The 25,677-nt window shown below is 35.1% G+C and overlaps 1 protein-coding gene across 1 annotated transcript in view; it reads right to left on the minus strand.

Moving 5' to 3' along the window:
- Positions 1 to 891: 891 nt before the first annotated feature.
- LOC123539176 (dual specificity calcium/calmodulin-dependent 3',5'-cyclic nucleotide phosphodiesterase 1C-like) overlaps positions 892 to 25,677 on the minus strand; it is a 423,427-nt gene continuing 398,641 nt past the window's right edge. The window contains exons 6-13 of the mRNA XM_053529762.1: positions 25,005 to 25,064; positions 21,242 to 21,424; positions 18,565 to 18,631; positions 12,758 to 13,015; positions 8,970 to 9,070; positions 4,875 to 5,000; positions 2,628 to 2,729; positions 892 to 991 (exon numbers count right to left, since the gene is read on the minus strand). Coding sequence (XP_053385737.1) covers positions 892 to 991; positions 2,628 to 2,729; positions 4,875 to 5,000; positions 8,970 to 9,070; positions 12,758 to 13,015; positions 18,565 to 18,631; positions 21,242 to 21,424; positions 25,005 to 25,064 — 997 coding nt within the window. The remainder of the gene's footprint in view (positions 992 to 2,627; positions 2,730 to 4,874; positions 5,001 to 8,969; positions 9,071 to 12,757; positions 13,016 to 18,564; positions 18,632 to 21,241; positions 21,425 to 25,004; positions 25,065 to 25,677) is intronic.

The raw sequence follows: 25,677 nt of genomic DNA on the forward strand, positions 1-25,677 counted from the left end.
GTAACCAGTCTGGAATCTTCAGCTTCTGATTGGTTATTTCTAGAAGCAATTTTGAAATTGACCAATGGAAAGCTTGAATTCTGTGACTGGTTTCAAAATTCAAATTTTATAACTTTGGAGCAAAGATAAAAATAAGTTGGTGTATCATTTTGACAAACCAGCTCCCAGTAATGTTCCTTACTGAGACAGGAATTAATTAATTCTATATATCAAAATATCATAACTGCTTGCAGAAAGTATTTCTTTATAAACTGGAAATTCTACATACTAATAATAAGAATAATAAAGCGAAACATATAATTTATTTTAAAGGGATATGCCTTATTAATGATATATAAATAAAAAGTATTGTTTGAAGTCACATGTTCAAAACATTCCATCAAACTTTTCCACAAGATTTTCTGTTGCAAGATAACTTACGCTGCATGAAATAGTACATTGAAAATTTCTGCCCAAAAGATTCATCAGCATTCTTGAAGAATTTTAAATTTTATACATACAAAATTTTCTGAAAGCTTTAATTTTTCAATAGTACAAATGTAGTGTATGTCAATGCAAAAGATTCATAGATGTTCTTAAGATTTTTAAATGTATCTTATACGTATGAAAAGTCCTGAAAGCTTTGATTTTTCGTATAGAAGAGGTATGTCAATGATGACTTACAAAGCGAACTAAATATGGGTTATCCGAGCACGAAGTATGAAATATAAATCAGATATACAGAGGACAAATCTCCTGTATTTTACAACATGTTAATATAAAAATCTATGAATATGAATAATGAAGTATATAAACTTATGTTATTTTTTGGAAATATGAGTTTTTATTCATTATTTTGTCATGTTTCCGACATCACTGTAGTGGAGATAGACCCTAGTGCCCTTCTGTGCGTTATTTCATCTTGGGCGGTCTCCTGTGTAGAACCACCTCACATGAAGAATTCAACACCCCGAATGGGGCTCTAACCCTCATTTGTGAGGGGTTGAGTGAACTGAAGTCAGTGGATATAATTATAAAGGTTATATTTTTCAAATGACTTGATTCATTACCAGCATCGAAATTAAATAAAGATATTGTTATAAGATTTTTTATGTACTGACCAGTGTAAATACACAAGAAAGAAATATCCTCTAGTTACGAATAAAACACATTTTACAAACAGTAGGTATCATAACTGTCAGTGAATATCACTTATTCTAATATGCTTGTCTCTGTTAAAACACACTGATGCTAGAATGATGTCACGTTAACGTGCGGCGACGTCATGTTTTTGTTGCGACCAAGAAAGAGTGCTACTATATCTTATCTACTGTTTTAGATTAAGGTCATATTAGAATCAAAATAATTTATATCAAAACCATGTTTTAATACTATTTATACACTCGGGCGGTAATACGTCGTACAAATAATTTCACTCGGGCTGTGCCCTCGTAAAGTTATTACACCCAATATATAACCGCCCATCGTGCATAAAGAGTGTTAAAACATTCTTTTGCTATAAAATATTTCTTAAAAAATAAATTAATAAATTTATTACATCCGCTGAAATATCTGTTGCAGCTGTTTTCACTGCATATATGGAAAATAACTTCTGAATAAAACATTTTAAAAAAGAAAATTCAGTTTACAATTTTCTATGAATACTAATACACCCCATTACTGTGGCTGTGAGTCCTTGCATTGATTGTATAATCATACAATGATTCAGTTTTAATATAGTGTTTAAGCTCAAATCATTGAAGGTATGGATAGAGATACATTAGTATTTATTAAGACAAGAAGAGTTATCTTTCGCTGGCTACAATTTCTCAAGTAGGACCAAAATGTTTGTCAGATCATATATTGTCTTTCCACAGAATTGAAGTACTCCACTATCGGCTGTGCCTTGTGGAAGAAACCTTTCTCCAACTCGCCTAATAATTTCTAGTAAATTCTAGTCACTAACCCAATATTCTGTTTGTATCTATTTTTCCTTTGAAATATACTATAACCTAAGTCAATAAATTTCCATGATGTTTTACATTTAAAATATGAAATACGAGATTGTACTTTCTCCTAATTATCAGATTCATTGGTTCAAATTTGTTTTCATAATCATCTTGATTTTAGAATCAGAATAGACAGATGGAAATATAGATATTGGCTGCTTCACTTAGTTATATCAAAAATAAAAAAAAATCAAACATCTCCTTGACTTAGGCATACTTGATTAAGTTTCATACCTCTATTGATCTATCTTACAGTATCTGAAAAATGAATTTGACATCATCTGGAAAAAATGGGCACATAAAAGAGATTCTCAGGGAATACTCAGCAAATCGAGCTGTTTCTTTAGGATTAAAACCCAAACCTTCAGTTTAAGTTTCTTTTGTTGCTTTCTGTATCACTAAACCGCAGAGGAAGACACTCCTTTGGACGTTTATTTATTTGAAGCACAGGCAGGCACTTTGCTAACACAATCAACTGTTTGCAAGAAAGTAAATCAAGCAACTCAGTGAAGGTACAGTGGAGTTCCAACATACAGCGGTGTAGGCAAGTTATTCAATGATATGACCTTAAAAATTAAGACCACACAGTAACTGTTGTCCACTGGACTTTTTACTTTTATTCTATAAAGAATTACTTACTTTTCTGGCATACTGAGGAGATTTTTCATGTTTTTTATTTGCTGGAAGTGGTAGGACATGTCCGTTGCTAGCACCATGTCAATTACTAAATTTCGGAACTCTCTGAAATGAAGAACAGAAAAATCATTCAAAAATTATCAATGTCAAAAGCGTTCTTGTTAATAAAGACTACATGAACTTGTGTTTTCTTTTCTCAAGTACTTCTATTTTTTTCTGGTGAACTGACAAAGAACGAATGAAGTCATTCTGGCCTAATTTAGTTAATAGCCTCAAGATATCAGTTCAGATACCTTTGAAACAGCATCGCACTAATAATTTTCTCAAGTACATTCTTAAGGTGATGCACCCATAATGACAACTGGCACTCTCCGTTTTATTACACAGTTTTGACATGCAATTCTGCATTACATGGACAAAAATGTACATGCAGGCCTTTTTTCATCATCATTTTATTACACAGTTTTGACATGCAATTCAGCATTACATGGACATATATGTACATGCAGGCCTTTTTTCATCATCGTTTTATTACACAGTTTTGACATGCAATTCAGTATTACTTGGACATATATGTACATGCAGGCCTTTTTTCATCATTTTAGGAATGCCACTAACACCGGCGAAACTGGGAAAATGCTCTTGGAAATTGTCTTAATTGGGAAAATTTGGAAATTACCAAAATCTATATAAAGATTTTAAATTCTAAATTGGGAAAAAAAAACGTTTTTTTTTTCTTGCTTTGGGATTACCTCCTTTTACTGGAGGTAGATTTATAGAGGGGAAAAAAAACTCTGGTAAATAGCTTTCCATAAAGACAGAACAGAAATTTCTCTTGCATCTTCTGTCTTGGAAGCAGTTCAATGTGACAAAGAGCTTTTTTCAAAAAGTAGATGCATGTCATAGACAATGGTTTCCAGACAACAAACTCCTAAAATTACACTTACTAAAAGGCTCAGACAAGCTTAAAACCAGAAAAGGTTACAATAGCCACATTAGGAAGCTGTTTCATGTCATCTTATCTGAAGATTTAATGTGATTGTGTACCATAAATATTTTCCTACAAGATCAGTTTTTACAGTTTCGGCGGAATTGCTGAAATTGTGATGCTACCAGAACTGTAACACTGTGAACCCATAATGACAATCTGCAATTCCATGCAATAATGTATATTCTCCAAAGGCAATTTCGGCATTTCCCGACAAAAGGTACTGAAAACCACGTGTCTGTTTGATCTACAGTAATGGCTTAAGTAGACCAGATTACATAATTGTATGAAAACTTCCAAGCATCATTACGGGTCCTCTACCTTATAAAATGGGTCATGTAGTTACCACAGACTTCGTGAAATAATGATTGTTACTTCCAAAATATTGCAGGTTATCTCAGAAATTTTAAAGTCGTGCAAATTTTTCACAAATTCTCCCTACAAGAAACTTGGTAACCCTAGGTCTTTAACCTAAACTTTGGTATACACCAAGTCATTTGGTGACAATATGTTAACCTACCCTTTATTTCATAGCCTGAAACTGTTTTTTTTATTTTTAGTAACAATGACCTTGACCCTAGTGCCCCAAAATGCAGTTATCTCAATATATCATTCCAAATTAAAGTAACTGAAATTAAATTAAAAATAATCAATGGAAATCATTTTTTTTTATTTCTAGTAAAAATGACTTTGACCCCCAGCTCAAAGATATTTAATTTGATGACCTTATTCTGTCGTTCATTTGGCATGAACTCCGAAAAAAATTAATTCATTTCTTATTATTTACATTATACTTTATTTCTTTTTCATTTTGTAAACAAGGTTATATTATAAACTGCACACATTTTGTTGAATTTAATCTTAACCTTTACCCTGCTAAATTTCTATAATGGACTGGTCCATCATTCAATTTGGGCAGTACCATTTACTATTCAAAGGGGTGTTCACTGAAAATTTACTGACTGAAAAGCGAACAGTGCAGACCATGATTAGCCTGCACGGATGTGCAGGCTAATCTTGGTCTGCACTGGTCGCAAAGGCAGAATAACTCGCCGCCAGCAGGCTAAGGGTTAAAATCAGATTCCTGGCCATTCTGTTCACCAGACAGAACAACTGCGACATCATCTAATGAATGTTCTCAACAGCGACCCGTTAACAATAAGCGCTGTTGTAGTAACTTTGGCGCCTTCACTTCTGCTGTTCATACAAAATGAAAGTCATAATTTTCAACGGAAAAGAATAGGGCAAATGTAAATACAAACCTGTATTCTTCTTTACTAAGGTTTGAGAGGATATTACTCTCCTCTGCTCTCATGATCTGAAAGCCTGCACTGATGTGGTGGTTCTCCAACACAGCCCTATCATTGTACAATAGTGCCACCTCAGATCTGAAAAAATAATCATATATGCACATTTATGATAAACACAACATGGAAAACTTTTACTTTTACTCTTTACGTCTTTACATCAAAAGACTTTCGATGCAACCCAGGAATAAGTCATTGGCAATATTTCTTGTCTTTCAGAGTGAAACCCCAAATTAAACACCATGTGCACATGCCGAAAATCCTATGTGGTTTCATGACTACATCAAATGCTTTTTGAGACTTACATGACACAAACTCATAAGGTGCAAACAGAAGGGCAAGGCAATAACTATAAGCACCACGAACCCCAACTCAAAAAGTTTTACTATATGCACCATCAACCCCAACTCAAAAAGTTTTACTGTATGCACCACAACCCAAACTCAAAAAGTTTTACTATATGCACCACCAACCCCAACTCAAAAAGTTTTACTATATGCACCACAACCCCAACTCAAAAAGTTTTACTATATGCACCACCAACCCCAACTCAAAAAGTTTTACTATATGCACCACAACCCCAACTCAAAAAGTTTTACTATATGCACCATCAACCCCAACTCAAAAAGTTTTACTATATGCACCACAACCCAAACTCAAAAAGTTTTACTATATGCACCACCAACCCCAACTCAAAAAGTTTTACTATATGCACCACCAACCCCAACTCAAAAAGTTTTACTATATGCACCACCAACCCCAACTCAAAAAGTTTTACTATATGCACCACCAACCCAAACTCAAAAAGTTTTACTATATGCACCACCAACCCCAACTCAAAAAGTTTTACTATATGCACCACAACCCAAACTCAAAAAGTTTTACTATATGCACCACCAACCCCAACTCAAAAAGTTTTACTATATGCACCACAACCCCAACTCAAAAAGTTTTACTATATGCACCACCAACCCCAACTCAAAAAGTTTTACTATATGCACCACAACCCAAACTCAAAAAGTTTTACTATATGCACCACAACCCAAACTCAAAAAGTTTTACTGTATGCACCACAACCCAAACTCAAAAAGTTTTACTATATGCACCACAACCCAAACTCAAAAAGTTTTACTATATGCACCACAACCCAAACTCAAAAAGTTTTACTATATGCACCACCAACCCCAACTCAAAAAGTTTTACTATATGCACCAGCAACCCCAACTCAAAAAATTTTACTATATGTACCACCAACCCCAACTCAAAAAATTTTACTATATGTACCACCAACCCCAACTCAAAAAGTTTTACTATATGCACCAGCAACCACCAACCCAAACTCAAAAAGTTTTACTATATGCACCACAACCCAAACTCAAAAAGTTTTACTATATGCACCACCAACCCCAACTCAAAAAGTTTTACTATATGCACCAGCAACCCAAACTCAAAAAGTTTTACTATATGCACCACTCAAAAAGTTTTACTATATGCACCACCAACCCCAACTCAAAAAGTTTTCTATATGCACCATCAACCCCAACTCAAAAAGTTTTACTATATGCACCACCAACCCCAACTCAAAAAGTTTTACTATATGCACCACCAACCCCGACTCAAAAAGTTTTCAAGCAGAATAAAAAACCCTGCATGCTAGTTTTTTCCTCTCACCTGAAACAAACCTCTAAAGTGATATAAAGCTACTAAAAGCTGAAACATAGATGAAGTGTCACAAGAGGGCTATAATGGTCATAAGTCGTTCACCTGACCTTAAATGTTTGATATTGAATATAACTATGTATGACACACTGAATTATGAATGGTCACAACTGTGTTTAGTATAATAAAACATTACACATGTAAGTGCCCTTATTTCAACAAATTTGAAAGAGGACCGTACAAGACTTAGAATGACGCAGACCAATTTTATATATTATAAAGACCAGCCAAATGATTCAAAGGAAGAAGTTATTCAAAGATATTTCTATTCTTAGCTTTAGTGGCCTCTTAAAGGGACCAAGTGCCAAAATTTGAAGAAGTTTAACAGAGAACATATAAGAATGCAACAGACCAAGTTTGATGAAGATATACTGAGTACTTCATGAGAAGTTGCTTACAGGTCAGTGATTCATTTTAAAATCTGAAGATACAAGTACATGGGACTCGCATATTTTGAAACAATGAGTCCCAGCCAGTGAGTAATGAGTCAAAAAGGGACTTAATATATTATGAAACAGTAAGTCCCAAATTTGAATTGTTTGCTTTTTCACATCCTGTACATTGTATAATGGTTGACTGACTGATTGATTTAATGGGTTTTACATCCTATATATCTGCACCAGAACTGAACTAAACAGGATGAGGAGAAAACAAGAGCTGTCTCCATAGGATGACACATGCCCCCGATGGCACTCTGAATGAATAGTTATGGCCGATGTTAGAGTTTAGGACCTTTGACCTACGGACCTGGGTCTTGAGCGCGACACGTCGTCTTACTGTGGTACACATTCATGCCCAATAATTTTAAAATCCATGCATGAATGACAAAGATATGGACCCGACACGCCCATCAATACACTATCATGAAATATGACCTTTAACGTCTAAGTGTGACCTTGACCTTTGAGCTACGGACCTGGGTCTTGTGCGCGACACATCGTCTTACTGTGGTACACATTCATGCCAAGTTATTTGAAAATCCATCCATGGATGACAAAGATATGGACCGGACACGAATGCACTATCATGAAAAATGACCTTAAACGTCTAAGTGTGACCTTGACCTTTGAGCTACGGACCTGGGTCTTGGGCGCGACACGTCGTCTTACTGTGGTACGCATTCATGCCAAGTTATTTGAAAATCCATCCATCGATGACAAAGATATTGACCGGACACGAATGCAGTATCATGAAAAATGACCTTTAACGTCTAAGTGTGACCTTGACCTTTGAGCTACGGACCTGGGTCTTGCGCGCGACACGTCGTCTTACTGTGGTACACATTCATGCCAAGTTATTTGAAAATCCATCTATCGATGACAAAGATATGGACCGGACACGAAAATTGCGGACAGACAGACTGACAGACCGACAGACTGACAGACGGTTCAAAAACTATATGCCTCCCTTCGGGGGCATAAAAAAACTGTTTAAAGTTGTATTTTGAAAGTTTCTGTTCTTTGCAGCTTTGTTCATACCGTTCATTTTTATGTTGTCAGTACAGATTGTACAGTACATATAATCTTCATTTACGTCTGTCATAGTGTAACCATGAATAAAGAGTGAGCCATTTAGAAACAAATTTTCCTTTTTTCTTATCTCGATTTTCCGACGTGCTCGCATCCGCTACTTCATTTTCTGTTGAAATGCTCACTTCTTCGGTACCCGATGATTCACTCGAAGTTAGACAAAAAAAAAAACGGAAAGTTTTTGCTGTTTGGGATCTAACTTCATCTGTTTTTTCAACGGCATCGTCAGATTGTTGAAATATTTTAGCCGAAATATCCGGGTACTTTGGAAACAATACTCCCAAACATAAAATAAATGACCGTCACCGATTGGTTAAAAAAATCACTACTGTCTAATCAGAATATGCTTTACAAATCGAACGGTGATAAGGTAGTTTTGACGCATGAAAATTATCCACGACATCCGTTTTATTTTTTAAACCATTAGAGGAAGTAAACGAAGGTACACATTATGTCAGTGAAATTGTTTGCGTCCTGCGGCTGCACACATTTCAAATTAACCCGTTCCCGGTGAAAAATACGCGTCTTTGACGCAGGACACACGGCAAAATGAATCACTGCAGGTATTTCCATTTCTAGCTCTAGCATCCATTTGAAAAAATATTGAGACAGCACCTTGCCAAACCAAGTTTGTTGCAATTCTGGTCAGCAGTTTCAGAGGAGATGTTCAAGTTAAAATGTTGATGACAGATGATGGACCATCCACCTATACTAACATGTCACCTTTCAGGTGAGTAGAAAAAAAAAAAATGTACTTATGACATGAATTTAGGTGAGCTAAAAATACAAAATGAGTACTTACGAGGTCTGTATGTGGAAGTTGTTTGTAGTCCCTGTGTGTTCATAGTCATGTATTAAAGCTGCCACTATAGTTGCAAACACTTCAAGATCTGTTAACCAATTCTGTGTGAATGAAAATAAATCATTTAGGGCTAAAATATCTATTCTATAGTCCAATGGAATAAAAATCCTTGACACAGTCACTGCTGACAAAGAAGAAAAGTCTCATGTAAGTGATCATTGGTCTAGTATGTGTGTTTGTGTGTGAGAGAGAGAGAAAGAAAGTTTTTTTATTACTTGGGTAATTGGCTTTTAATTTGGCCTATAATTATATTATTTTTGATTGTTTTGCCTCCCCAAATGTAGTTGTGTCTACTACAAGAAGCCAGGAAGCAGAATATATCCAAGCGGCAGGATGTAAGGACTCAACCGATTGGTCAACCTACTTGTTTCGGCTCAACAGGTGTTTGCGTTTTATGACAGTCTATTATTAATTTGAGGGTGTTTCATGAACATTATAATATGATAACAAAATGCAAATCAATTACTTATATATTAAGATTTTATTGAAAATGAAGATCGTTTCATTTCTGACTTTACATATTTCAGTTATTTTGGTTACTATTGTAAAGAATTTATGGACAGTTATACCTGTCATAGTATTAGCAAATCCCTGAAATAATGGAATCTGCCAAATGGGTATCTCAGAGGAAATTTTGCCGCCAGTAATTCTGTGAATACATTGTGGCCGAACCCAATAGTGTTTAAAGCGGTACCTGGTTTTAGGCTGTTTTCACCTCTTAGTCATGTTTGCGAAAAAAGACAGAGAAGTTGTTTTTGTTTTGATCATAAGCTGCTATACTTGCAGTCTTTGACATAATTCCTAGAGTGCAAAACCAGGCAAGCTTTTCCTTTTAAAACAGGGTTCCCACAGTTTTTCGTCTATGAAATTTAAGGACTCTTCCAGGACCTTGTTGCGATTTTCAAGGACCTCTATACGACATATCGGGTTGTACGTTCCCATCAATTTTTCTAGATTCAGTGTAAAAATATAAGAACAAGAGGGCCATGATGGCCCGATATTGCTTAAAAATTTCTACTTATTAAATAAATACAGGCTCTGCACTCTGCAATTTTTTTTTTTTTTTTTTTTTTTTCATTTTGTTTCCTTACTGTCCTGAAGTTCTGTTTCTCAAGGAAACTATGAATCATTTACTTGTCTAGCATGTTGTGAAGAATTAATCAACTCCTTCATAATAACCACACCTCTCGTGCCACCTACATTATTTATATAATCTTTGATACACTTCTAGCAATTAAAATTATTTTCAGTCAAGTTGTTGTTTGATCACTGAATTCAAGCGTGTCACTAATCACGATTTTCACAAAATTTTTTTGTTCTCGAAAAATAATCGGAATTTCACAGGGCTTCTTAAAAATCGACACAAAAATGACCGAAAGCCTAAAATTACTGTTTAAAAATTCAAGCATAGCTACCTATATAGGCCCATCAACCACAAAAACATCGGTATTTTCAAAAAGGAAATTGAAATGACATCCATGTCCGCCATTTTGAATCATGAATTACTTCCCTTAGCAAAATTGGATAATTCCCGGTATTTTCCCGTACCTTTACCGTTTTCTCGCCAAATTCCCGGTATTTTCACGACCGGGAGTCAATTTTTGAAATTCACGGACTTTTCCCGTTTTCCTGGTAGCGCAGGAACCCTGTTAAAAGGAAACTTTATTACCTATTTCAGCGAACTTAACGAATCAAGACAAGACACATAAAATTGGCTAATTAGCTTTAATTACAATGTCAAAGGCTGCACAAATGCATCTTCACAGCACTTTTGTCTTCTGGACTTGCCTAGACCATTAAACAAACCATCTAAATATCAGCCAGACCTAATTGTTTTTCAGTTACACAAGATGTATGCTGCAGGCATGTAACTTTGATCTTTGTAACACTGTTTCATTTAATATGAAAACTGAGCAGACAGAAAATTGCAGGGTATTCCATAAAATACAAGAAGAATAAAACAATTTGTCTTACGATATGGTAATGAAGAGCAAAAATAAGAAGAAAATTGTACAAAATAAGTCTCTTTACCTTATTATAGTCATATTAATATAAAACAAACGGGATTACTTTGTTTAAGGCAGACTATTCCTGTTTGATTAATGAAACAGATGAGAGTAAAAGAGATTTACTTAAGACTTCTATCAATCATTTATTGTAACTTATAGTATACACCCATATATACCCCCCCCCCCCCCCAAATATCAATTCAATACTTCATAATTGAAATTTAAACTCTAGCCTGCTGCCAGCAAGTGATTCTGCCTTTGTGAACAGTGCGGACCATTGACCTTTGACTTGCATCAATGTCTGCATGGTTTGCACTGTTCGCTATTCAGTCAGTCAATTTCAAGTGAACACCCCTTTTGAATAATGAATGGTATTGCCCAAACTGAATGAAGGACTAAGTCCATTTTAGAAATTTAGCAGGGTAAGGGTTAAACTAGTGATACACTGATAACCCTGCTAATGTGATGTTATGACAAAACAATGCGGGTCCTGTAACGGCACTTTGAAAATAGAACACATGTATACACTGAGCTTACAAATTTATTTGTTTATTTATTTGGGTTTTACGGCGCAACAACACAGTATAGGTTAATGGTGCCAAACAGGACTACAAAATTTGGTTTCACATCTCATTTACATCGAAACTGAAGAAGAAAAAATTACCATAACTATTTATGTCATCTATAACCCTTATCATGCTGGCCACAACTGATTCTGCCTTTACAGCTGTGCCGTCTGATCAAGATCTGCACTGTTCGCCATTCAGTCAGTATCTTTTTTGTTATGCACCCCTTTTAACAGTTAATGATACTGTCCAAAATGGAAGACGGACAAGTTCATTATAGAAATTTAGCAGGTTAAGGGTTAAAAGTTACATCTTGTTATGGTGAAAGTTTGCATTTCCTAAAAGTAAACTAATAGACCAGACAAGAAAAATGACACAGCATCTAGTAAGTGTGACCTTGACCCTTGGCCTGGAGGTCAAGATCATACAAGATATATAAGGTCGGAGAAAAACTTAACTAATTGGTTTTGCAGGGTTTTAAGCCATTTCTTTGAAGCAATTTTTTGAAGTAACAACTGTCAGACAATGTGTCTAGTTCGACAATAATGAGGCAGAGAATAAAATGACTTCAGATTCATCAACCTTTATCAGGGAGTCTAGAACTGAGTCTTGCAGATACTATGTATCACCTAATATTTCTATACTGATGAAATTTTGACAAGATGTTTTTAACCATTACTGAATGCACATCTATGCAAAGATATGTCACTTTTTTTTTTTTTTCAAATATATTAACAGGAATGACAGAGTAAAAGGGAGAATCTGGCATGTTAATGTCAGCCTTGAATTTTGGACTTGAAAAATGTTGATGAATAGTATACAGGTTTGAAATTGACCTAATGACATGGCAGCCATCTAAAGCTGGTCTGAACTCAAGTTACGTAACTTCTGAGCCAGGAGACCACAGTATTGCCTTGTTGCAGAATCAAACTTGCAATCTATAGACTGGTATACTTGTTTTGCTATACAAAGGAGTGATAAGCAAATGGCATAAGATTTTTATTCATCAATAAATATACAGTAGACATGCACAAGGGATCGCCAAAAAGTGGTCTTAATAGAATGGTTTCTTAACGTTTAGCCTGCTGGCGGCAAGTGATTCAGCCTTTGCGACCAGTGAAGACCAAGATCAGTAAATAAATACAATACTTACTACAAGTTTACTTTGAGAGAGTATGGTATGTACAGTCTGTGCGACGTCTCCACCGTGCACTAAGTTGTGGTACGGATTTTTGTACTTGCTATAACCCGTTTCCAGCGCTAACAGAAAGCTGTCCAGCACACTATTATTTATTTTGAACTTGGTTATCAAGTCATATTTTTGCAAAAGTTCATATCCGACATATTTAAGAGCATGTCCATCTGAGGCACTATTTACAGAGAACACGTTGAAAGACCAGTCGTCAAGTTGCTGCAAAAAACGAATAATCACTGATGAATAATAAAACATGAATAATCGCAGATGAAAAACATAATGATGAAGAAGCAAAAGGTCAGGTAATGGACTGGAAATGACAATAGTTACTGCAAGATAGCCATATTATGTAACAGGATGGGTGGAAACTTACATAAAATATTTGAGCCGCATCATGAGAAAACCAACATAGTGCATTTGCGACCAACATGGATCCAGACCAGCCTGAGTATCAGTGCAGTCTGGCCAGGATCCATGCTGTTCACTAACGTTTTCTCTAGTTGCAATAGGCTTTGAAAGCAAACAGCATGGATCCTGAGCAGACTGCGCGGATGCGCAGGCTGGTCTGGATTCATGCTGGTCGCAAATGCACTATGTTGGTTTTCTCATGGTGCGGCTCATTTGCAATACATCTGAAAGGTGCTTGCAAGCGTGCAGCAAGCTTACAACAGGTTACGTAGTGTTAGCTTGCTGCATACTTATCACAAGCATGCATTTTTGTTTGGGATATATGCTATTTCTGCATTCTACTACCGTTATAAGCACATGGTTTTGGGTTTCAGCTGGAAAATACTAAAATCTTGTTTACAAAATACATAATTAAATGAAAATTGCCAACTGTCAATTATTGGTCCATAACCTTAATAATCGAAGAGGGTGAAGTTTTAGTCTACTAGGGAAATATTCATGACTATTAACCTAATAAAAACATCAATCTACTGACTTACAAGTTACTAATCTTTGGGCAGCTGCATTTTTTTAATATGGCTTTCCTGTAGGACTTTTGCTTGTTTTTTATCAAGTAATCAATGTTGCAAAATAACCCTTCACTTTTTACTAAAAGAAGATAATTTTACAAAATGTACAGAACATTACAGTATGTATAATAATTGGTATTCTACCATATATTCCCTAATTAATGCCTCCCACCCCCTATATTTTCAACAACAAAACAACCTTTTGCAAAATCTAAAATGCAACACCCAGAGGGCATTATTTACTAGGGAATATGGTATTTCACAATTCCATACTGTTCTCTGCTTTGCTTTAAATTTGCCAAAACAGAGGCCTAATAAGTTGGAAACAATATTATTCTCATAATGTGTGCATACTGTAAAAAAATTCTATGCAAGAGATACTTTATTAAAACATTTATTTTAACTTGCAGAATAAACTTTTGTAAGTACTTTGACCACCATGTAAATCAACATGTAACTATCATTTAGAGCAACTAGCTTTAAGTTATGACTTTTTGGATGTTCATCATTTCTTGTGAATTCTGAATATCTCTATTAATGGTAAGTATATTTTACATTCCTCGAGAAGAGAGTAAAATTCATGCTTTTTTCCCCTCTTACGATCTGTAGCAAACTTGCTAATTAAATGTTGAATGTGCAAAAATTTTAACTTGTAAATTCTCCTTACACATTTCATAAAAACAAGAACAACGCAAAAAAAAAACCCCCAAAAAACAAACAAAAACACAAAACGTAACTTCCAAGAATGATGTAACAATCAAATTTCTTAGTCAATTGCTTTAGCACTGAGATAACTTAAAGTGACTTTATTCCGCGGCTGTTTGAATAAAACTGATGAAAATAAAATGATTTCTTTATTATTTTACACATAATCCAAAGAAGAAAACTTTAATCAGTATTCTGTAATGAGCTGGCCTTTGCATTGATTTGATAGGGAAGATCACTGCTTGGAAACAAACAAGAAAAAAATAATAACATAAAATAAAAGCTCCAGGTAGAGTTGTTAACTTTTAACAAATGTTTTTCACTTGTTTTTTTTAGCTTGAACAATGCTATTTAAGTTATTTTACAGATGCATACAGACCAGTTGAGACCATCTGGCCCTGATGACCATTAATTTCATTTCGTATTTAAAGGGACTAACCCACACATTTTAGGCGAAAAATAATTTCTCTCAAAAATCCATAAAAAGTGAGTAAGTACTCTGAAAGTGACTAGTGGTACAAACTTTTCGCAAGATATTCTTATAAATAACCAAAAAATTGTTCTGAAAGTAGCAGTGTTCGAAATTCACGGTAGTCCGACAGCCCGTGGCTACCAAATTTCAGCTCGGGCTACCGATTTTCCACAGGTACAAGCCCGACTGGGCTACCGAATTTTCCTCATTTGTTTAAAAAAAAAAAACATGCTAATTAAACGAATACTGCATCGTGATTTTCCAGACTGAGAAACGCTTATGGAATTATTGGTTTTTGCACTCTTACTTGTTGACAATCAAACACAGTGCCAAAGACGTAACCGCAGCTCTAATTGGCTGAATACAATCACCTCTAAACGGATAATTTGATTAGCTTTCACACTTCTCGCGAAAATCTCACAAGTACCTGCAGTAGGTGGAGCTTAAATTATGCTATCAGCGTGTGTGCAATGTGTATTCAGCACTCGGTATTACTGTACATCTTACAAATTTTCAACAGTCCGAGTTGCAGTAATTGCAGAGTGCGGATCCTAAAAAATCGGGCATAACAGTTTAGATTTCGTTTTGGCAAGGAGTGTCATGTCCGATGTTTTTGGACTCTGACGATGCTGATCTGGACTGGAGTATTTAGAGTTAAGATTTTTCAAAAACATGGCAAACATGTACTGTATGTCTTTTCTATTACTTCAAACATGCATAGAGATGTCTGTAAAACAAAATGTTATATGGTGCAAAAATTATGTATTTTAAGGTGTTAAAGTTCGGGCTAGTGAAATTGATGTCGGGCTTGGAAAATTTTTAATCTGGTAGCCCGAACGGGCTATTGGATTCAAATCTGAATTTCGTACACTGAAGTAGTAAACCATTGCAACACTTTTGAAATAAAATATAGAAAATGTTTCATTCTTCTTTCATTTTTACCAATATCTAACTTTTATTTTCACCCTCTTTATCATTTTTCAGTGTCATATAATATATTCTATGCCAAACTTAAACATGTTGAAAAATTTCAACAAGACTGTGGGCGAGTAGCTTTAAACATTTATTATGAATTTGACCTTTAAAATAAGGACCAACAGCAAATTTAGACCAGTCTTAACTTTCCAAAAGTTGGCTTTCATGTACAGGTGTGACTGTAATTTCCTGGAGCTTTTACAGGGCAAGAAAGGTCTCTGTGCAGTATCTGCCATGGCCTTCAAGGTTATATTTTGAAACCAGTCTTGAATCTCCAGCATCTGACTGGTTCTTTCCGAACACAAATTTAAAAATGACCTATGACAAGGCTTTATTCTTAGACTGGTTTACAAACTCAGATTCATAACCTTGGAACCAGGCTGAACTATTTTTTCTGCATGAAAATGAAATAAGAAATTAACCAAAATAACCATACCTCATCACAGGGATGTTTAAATGTGACCAATCGGAATCTACAAGGAAGCAGATTTGCCTAAAATTATCAACTCTACACGGTGTATTCATTGTTACCAATTTTGAGCAAAACTATTGCATATATGAACTGCAGATGCAGTAGCTTTAGTCAAGGGCAACAATTTGTACTTCAAAACAAGTTATGGTAGTTGATCATCTTCTGTGATTTAATGCCATCCAAATTTGACTTTTTTGTTGTTGTTTTCTTGTTGTTGTGGGGTTTAACGCTGTTTTTCAACAGGATTTTTATCTGAATTGCATTTCATAAACGAAAGCAAATGATAATTTATTATAAGTTGTTCCTTTAGCAGCAATGGCAATCAATTAATGTTCTTGCCATTTTAAAGTTGATTTAAATATCTTAAAATTTCAGACTACACTAGAACTCGTAGGTTATGCACAGAGCATTTTGTTTTTCGTTTTTGCTGTGCCTTAAAGAGAATTCCTATAGTTTTTTTCCTTTCATAGAATTTTTTTAAATTCACATATATGATAGGAAAATTTGTGCTGAAAACAATGAACAAATAAAAACAATAGGTCACCAGGCTTGTTTTTGTGAAAAATTGTTTTGAACACACCCACTGTTGCTGAAACTGCCAGCGATTTTTCAACATTTTCATAATTTTCTGCTTTTTTATAAATACCAACCAAAATATACATCCAGGCAGCACAATACGGTTTTTTCTTTTTACAGATTTTATTATATACTTATTTGATATCATAGTCATATTTGTAATACTCTATCCTTACAATAATGGGTACAAATGAAAAAAATATTGTTTCATATTTACTTTTGTGAACTTTTTTCAATGAAAAATACCCATAGTGAAGAATTTTTTTTTTAATTTTGGAAAGAATCTTTCATAGATTTTTTACCTGTTTTTCTTGTGTATAGATAATTGTATTGTGAGCATAAAAATGGCTAAGAATGTATATGTCACCAGGCTAAATTTTATGTTAAGACCGCTAGAATACAGCACCTGTTCGGACGGAAATGGCGCGAACCTGGCCAAATTGATTACATGTATGTCTGCTAAAAGTTAAAAAAAAAGTTTTAGAAATCCTTAATTCTTTCTTTAATTGAATACTAAATAATCTGAAAGGTGATATTGTCTTATCAGTACTAAGTCAATTATCTTACATTATATGAACAACACTGTCTTTGTACTAAAATGCGATGTGAAAACACAACCACAAAAATAGCAAGATACCTGTCAGGCTTGATACTTTTCAATACAACATAAACCAGTATCAACATTTGATTACTGATATAACTTATCAAAAATGTTATTTCATTCAAAATTCTTCATATTTAAGATTGTCTGTAACATGTTTCAACAAATGTTGACTTCAGTTCAGTTTTCCATAGAAATTGTCGGCTGCGCAGAAAGATGCGCATAAAAAACTATAGGAATTCCCTTTAAGTCACATCCATTTAATTTTTAAGTCAACTTTCCAGCTTTTGAGGATGCAGAAAGAATCCAAGGTGCTCCTGCAGACATTATATCAAGCATGGCCAGCTACGGAGATACAACGAGCCCGAGCTAGAGGGCTTCCTTGCAAAACAGAATTCTACACCTCAAGGTTTTGAAATATTTTTTTCTTAACGACTGTTAGTGAATAAACATTCTTGAAAAACATGTGTACATATGACGGATGACATCATTATCACAGATGACGTCGACTACAGGGTGAAAAGAGGAGCTAACTGACTCCTCTTTTCCTGACTCACCTGAATCTATTAAAAGGGACAAAACTACTTTTAGAATACAGTACAACCCCTGAAGAGCAGATATCTCTCTACATTATAAGATAGTGATTTTCTTTTCCTTTCACTAAAATCTTTAGTGAGCTAACTTCTGCAGAGCGATAACCTCTGGACAACAAACGAATTTTTGTTTTCCCAAATGACTGCTATGAATATAACCATATTCAGTTGTTTATTTCTGGTACACTTTGGACATTTTATACTGCTTACTGTTTCAGTGCACTCCCAAATTATTCATAGAAATTGGACTGATGGGGAGATTCATTTAGTGCCAGGATGCACTTTGACATCGGAAAAATCGTGATCACAATGTATTGTATAAAAACATGTCTTTATATGCTCCAAACACTTCAAATTACATACGTTGTACTCCGATTTGCGCTCTTTGACGTACCTTTAATATAAGAAGAACATGTGGTGGAACATTTAAACCCGTAGAACTGGAAAGTCTGCGGTAAATTCTGAAAACAGTAAGTGTGAATATGATATACTAAGAAATGTAAGACTAAGTAGACCACTTTCAATTCACGAATTTGCTGTCAAAAAAATATAATTTATTACAATACAACCATCATGACCAAACAAGAGTGCCAGACTGTCACAAAATATGCCCGTCATCAAACTTGGTCTAATTCAAGGGGCATAATCCAAGAGTGCCTGGGGCGATTTGGGTGGTAATAGAGCAAGTTTGGTGAAGATCGGATGAAAACTGTTTGACTTAGACGGAGCAGACAAGGCTAAATTCGCAGTTTTTCAAGTAACTCAAAGGCCATAATCAAAGAGTGCCTGGGGCAATTTGGCTGGTTATCGAACTTGGCCAAGATATTATGCCCCACAAACATTGTCAGCAAGTTTGGTGAAGATCGGATGAAAACTGTTCGACAGAGCAGACAAGGCTAAATTCACAGTTTTTCGAGTAATTCAAGGGCCATAATCCAAGAGTGCCTGGGTTGATTTGGCAGGTTATCGAACTTGGCTGAGATATTATGCCCACAAACATTGTCAGCAAGTTTGGTGAAGATCGTATGAAAACTGTTCTACTTAAACAGCGGACATGCTTTGGACGCCTGTATGCCCACTCATTTTTAAAGTTGAGGGTACATGTACCCCCTGCTTTTGCAAAATAGGGGTACACTTCAAAATTTGGGGGTACACTACATGGCAGATCTGAAAATTTTCTATTTAACTACTGAAATTTGTATATTACATGTTTTTTGTGTTTGTTTTTTGTTGTTGTTTTCTTCATACAGAACTCTCGTGGGTGGGGTATAACAGATGAGATAATTTTAGAAAAAGTAAAATGTTTTTCCAAAGTTAAGATAGGAAATTCTGAATCAAAACACCCCTCCCTATATTATACTAAATATAAATAATTTTTCAGCAAGGTTCATGTATTCCCAATTTCGTGAACGGAACACGATTCGTCCGAAATAACATACAGTCAACTGAAGACTGGTAAAATTCGTCCATCAATAATAAATGGCCAAACTATTACAGATATGCAATGTGTATCAAAATTGCAGTTAAATATCGAAAAATAAAATACTGTTAACCTTTTGCTGAGTTTATTAAAGCTAAAATGCCTTTTTGCGTTTCGTATCCATTCTTTTTTTGCACACGACCCGTATGACGTCCGACTAAAACATTTACCAAACCCCTCTATACAGCTGACAATTACGCCGAGAATTCGGTGATGGAAACGAAATTATAACGTTCTTGGACCGGATCTGCGTTTTAGACCATACCAAACAATTGGCAAGTGCGCGATGAAATAAACAGCGATATTGCAGCTGAACTAGAGTTCCGAATCTCTGCGTGCATGTACCCCCAACAAGTGATTTTTATGCGTGCATTTGATATTTTGTACGTGATTCACGTACTGCAGTGCGTGAATGGGCATGCTGGACGCCGACCGCCCGCCGCCACGGGTGTTCACATAATACGCCCTGCTCTTTCAGTATAAAAAGTACTCACCCGATCGTTACTTTTTAACCTTGAATATGGTTCATGATACACTGTCCAAACTACGTTTTCCTTTAATGAATCTATAGATACAGCAATTGTACTTCAATTCCTATGAATAAAACTGACCCTACAGAGGTTACAATGCTAAATAATTATTGCAACCCTTGTTCCTATTATGAGACACATTCACTTTATCTACAGCTTTCAGGGTTTTTTTCGGCCGTTTTTATAGCCGTTTTTCGGCTATATTCCCAATGCCAAAAGGTATGTTTTTTTCCAAAATGAGTGCAAAAATTCCCAATCTACATTCTGAAAAAAATTTCATCAAAATTGCACAAAAATTGACCAAATGATGGACAATTTTATAATGGAAGTATGTTAAAGATGTTCTAAAATGTGAAACAAGTGTAGAGAAAGTGCTTAAACACATCTTTACTTTATCCTATGGGACTAAATATTTTCCAATTTGGAACTTTTACGCGGCAAAATTCCCAATTTTGGGGGTATAGGCTATGTTCCCAAATTAGCTAGAAAAAACCCTGGCTTTGCACGCACTGTGACGCTACGCAAGAATATTTGCTAATCCAACAACCACTTAAGTCGAAAACTTTTTCATTTCGAAGATTAATAACCTCAAAAGTAAGTAACACTGGATCAAGTGAAAACAATTTGAATGAAAAATATAACAATACTGTAAAAATAAAAAATGAATAAATGGTTTCAGTAATTTCAGTAAGTGTATGAAATTACATGCTTAAAGTATAATCTGCTCATGTTCTCCATACCAAAAGATAAATTACTGAACCACAGTTCATTGTGAACTTGTAACATAATTTGAGCCGCACGATGAGAAAACGAACATAATGGCTTTGCGACCAGCATGGATCCAGACCAGCCTGCGCATCCGCGCAGTCTGGTCAGGATCCATGCTGTTTGCTAACGGTTTCTCTAATTGCAATAGGCTTTGAAAGCGAACAGCGTGGATCCTGACCAGACTGCGTGGATGCGCAGGCTGGTCTGGATCGATGCTGGTCGCAAAGCCACTATGTTGGTTTTCTCATGGCGCGGCTCATTTGAACTTCTTTTAATATTTCATTATACAGTACCTGTCCACCATAATGCCGGCCCTAATTGCATTCGCCACACTTCGAAATTTAGGTTTGTCATCCCCGCGCCGTTTGATGTTGCTCATAGAGCGTGTAAATGTTAGAGCTAACCAATCCCGCACTTCTGTTGGGACAGCATCAGGCTCAACCTCGCTGAGCTCATCTTCTTCATCACAAAGGCGTCTGCAAAAATAAAGCACCTAACTGATTAAGACTGAATCAAAGGTAATATAACATCTATAAAAGTAAAGTGACACTTCTAGTGTTCAAATTTTTTTGATCACCTGAATGCTTCAAATAACAGAAAAAAAATCCGTCAAAATTAATCGCCTGTGCAGACAAGTCACTGTGATTTCAAAGCATAGCTGTATAATTTTTTTTAACTTTACATGCAAACAAACTTATTGATATTCAATATCCACAAGTTTAACTGGATAAAAATAGCTCAGTATTTGAGTAAAAGGGAATCAGAATCCAGATGATTTTTGCAATTTTCGCCTAAAGGGAAAACTGCATGACTTGAAAAGAATTATTCTGAGAGAAGAGGCTTACAATAGACTGCGAATCTGCTGGAAGAACTGCCTGATATTCTATCAGAGAAACTTACAACTGATTTCTGGCTGAAAGAAAATTTTATCTAGTGGACATATTCATGAATCATAAGTTATAAGTTATTCAAAATGGAGCTGTGTCATAAAAAACTTAAAGTGTTCCAAACGTAACTTTTGGAGAGGGTGTTTTCATCCTTGGGGTGATCATTCAGGGTGTGAAAATTCAAAACTGAGGGTGAAAAGAAATTTAAGAGTAAATTTCCATTTTTTTTGCTGGCGGACAGTTCTACGAGCCCCTTTGGGCATTTCTTCATCACAGGCTGGCATCCAGATAGAACCACCAACGTTCCATAAGCCGGCTGGTTGGCTTCCTCACACGAAAAAAATTCTACACACCAAGAGGGGTTTCTAACCCAAAGTGGTGAGGGGCAAGTGATTCGAAGTCAGTGCCCTTAACCACTTGGCCAAGGAGACCCCTTTACAATAAATTAGTGATACAAATGTGTAATTGTTATTTAACTAGGTAGTAAATAATGATAATATTAAATGTGCAGTGTCATTTAAAAGCAATATGCAAATTCTGGGTATATGCCAATGCCTGAAAACTGAATGAGGCTGAGAAAACATATTCCATAACCTTCCTTCACATTTTTCAAATTATTACACTACATTTTTCAAAGAAATCTATCTCATTCCGTTTTATTTGTGAATCAAGTACTTACAACCAACAATTATATTATCTAAATTGTATTCATGCTGTGGTAGGCAAACATTTTAAAAGAAAGAAAAATAAACAGATTATTTTACATCCATTCCATATTTAGCATTCATACTAATCTGAGAACTGTCTTTCTTCATTCAATATGGGTTTAACGCTGTTTCCAGTGTAGTAAAACAAATCCTCCAAGGCAAAACCCAACCCACTCAATTATGCTGAAATGTAAATTTAACAGGTAGAACTAAGACCTACAGAGCCCATCTAGGTGGGGAGAAGGGGTTCCTATCTGTTCTACATCATGGGAGGGGCTTTGTCCACCTTGGGGATTTATAATGAAGAGTTTTGTCTAACCTTTTCAAAACAGGAGGATTTTCTCAAAACTCGACATAACGATGTTTTGTCCATGAGGATGGATTTTTCCCCGCTCCTATTTTTCAACGTTATTCATATTGCCTACTAAGACATTCAAGACATCAGTTTCAGTACCAGCTTGTTCTTTGTTGGGCCTATGGCAAAATCTCTATTCACAGTGAATGGATCACCATATTCAAAATGAATGGATCACCAGTATTCACAGTGAATGGATCACCAGTATTCAAAATGAATGGATCACCAGTATTCACAGTGAATGGATCACCAGTATTCAAAATGAATGGATCACCAGTATTCAAAATGAATGGATCACCAGTATTCACAGTGAATGGATCACCACTATTCAAAATGAATGGATCACCACTATTCAAACTGAATGGATCACCAGTATTCACAGTGAATGGATAACCACTATTCAAAATGAATGGATCACCAGTATTCACAATGAATGGAATCAAACTGTAACATGAATACTTTTTCAAATAATAATAACCGTGACAGGCTCTGGCCAGATGAAAGTCGCAGTCTGAAATACCTTTCAAATAAAATTGTCATATGATTTTTCTATATTCTAGACATGAAAATATACATCAGGCAAGTGCAATCTGACAGGGCTAAATTCGCATGCAACATTTTCGTTCTTTCAAAACAAAGTTTATAAAATTTTTGCCACAGCATAAGAATCAAACTTGCAACCTTATGATGCAATTCTTGCGCTCTTCATAGGAAGCTAACCAAGCTTGCAACTTTTTGTACAGTGTGCATAATATAAATCAATGTTTAAAAAAAAACAGCAATAAATTAAAATGAGCCGTGCCATGGGAAAACCAACATAGTGGGTTTGCGACCAGCAAGGATCCAGACCAGCCTGCGCATCCGCGCAGTCTGGTCAGGATCCATGCTGTTCGCTAACGGTTTCTCTAATTGTAATAGGCTTTGAAAGCGAACAGCATGGATCCTGACCAGACTGCGCGGATGCGCAGGCTGGTCTGGATCCATGCTGGTCGCAAAGCCACTATGTTGGTTTTCTCGTGGCACGGCTCAAATGTTTTTTTTTTTTAAATTCTGATACAAACTACTACTATACTATGAAGTGTATTTTGGTAGTCTATTACATTAATTTTGAAGCAGAACAGCTGAGATTTCAATATATTCCTCTATATAGGGAATTCCCTGTAAGGTCAAAAAAAAAAAATATCTGGGTTTAGGGTTACCTAACCCTAAAAAACTGGTTATGTAGTACTAGTAGGTAAGCAATTTTGTTCATTTCTACTTATTTTTTTCTAATTTTTATTTCATGGAGAAAGTGTGAATTTACTATACATCAAATCTGCTGGATGAATTTTAACCAATAGTACTAAATTATAACTAAAATTCACCTCTGACAGTAAAAATGTAAAGCTTTTCTTGTTTTAATATGTTACTTTTTTGCAAATATTAAGGTTGTGGCTTTAAGTTCTGTAAGATTTTTAATTTTACATTAAAAACAGATAAGCCACTGTCCAAATCAATGTTTTGCATAGCTGCTTTCAATACTGCACATGAACATCTACCTTTAGTGCCATAAAGGGAGGTAATCATAAAGAATAGATTCAATTTAATGCTCAAAACTTTGGTAAACACATTTGAAAACAAATATGAAAATTATGATTTTTTTAAACAAAACATATTTTATGTTCAAATGCAAAAAATGTGACGGTAAGACGGTTGGTAACCCTGAACACAGGTATTTTTTGTTTGGCCTAAACTATAATTAGCTTCTGCTGGTTCTCTACACTTAAATGTATGTGGTTTAGTCACATTGTAAATGTGGAAGTAAAAATTTTTCGAAATTGTCAATGTTTTGAATTTCGACATTTTAAAGGTTTTTTTTTTTTTAAATTCATTTAATTTAAATAAAAATTCTGACAGGCTACAAGTATGAAATCTCAGCCTATTAAAAAACTTAAAACACATGCCAGATCTAGAGAAATAATTAATATGCCAGATCTAGTGAAATAAGTGTTATTTCAAAATTTTAGTGATTATCTAAAAACACTACAAGCAGCGAAACGCACAGCTAAAATTTTCGGGGCAGCTGCCTCAGCGTCATGCAAAATCTACACATTAGCGCTACTTTTACCTGGCGTCATTCAGTTTTTGTTTACACTTGCATAAAACATCACTCGAACACTCTCTGCATCTATTGTGTTGTGGAGAGAAAGATGAAAAGAAATTTGCATACAAGAGAGAATGACAGAAGAAATGCAAACGCAAAGAGAAACAGAGAAGAATTTGTATAATTTTAACTGCTTAATAAAATAAAATGAGTAAAAAATCAACATGCCAGTTTTTGTATACCTGTAACTATATAAAGAATACACTTTTTTTCTTGGTTTCTCAAGATATCATCTTGTGTATCAAATGTAGCAAAATATAATTATTTAATTCTTATTGAGTCTTTCATTAAAAACTCCTTTATGAAAGGAATACAATGAACTTGTCCCTTCCGAACCAGTTTTTAATTTTTTATCATTTTACTTCGTCAAGTTTATGATTTAAAATATAAATTTCATCTTAAATGCTGGGCAAATATGTCACAATCAAAATAATGTGAAAAGGAAAATATATGACTGGAAAGAGCATAAAATTTCCTTCTTTTTAATTTCCCTTTCGTTAAAAAACCAGAACACAAGCGCTTCTTGAATCTGACTTTTTTGCTTACATTCGTCAGATTTCCACATAAGAAACAATATAGCATAAATTTGGACAATGTTGCAAATATGGATTATGTAAGATTAACTTGAACATTTATC

Source organism: Mercenaria mercenaria, chromosome 18, assembly GCF_021730395.1.
Source record: "Mercenaria mercenaria strain notata chromosome 18, MADL_Memer_1, whole genome shotgun sequence".
Taxonomy (NCBI): Eukaryota; Metazoa; Mollusca; class Bivalvia; order Venerida; family Veneridae; genus Mercenaria; species Mercenaria mercenaria.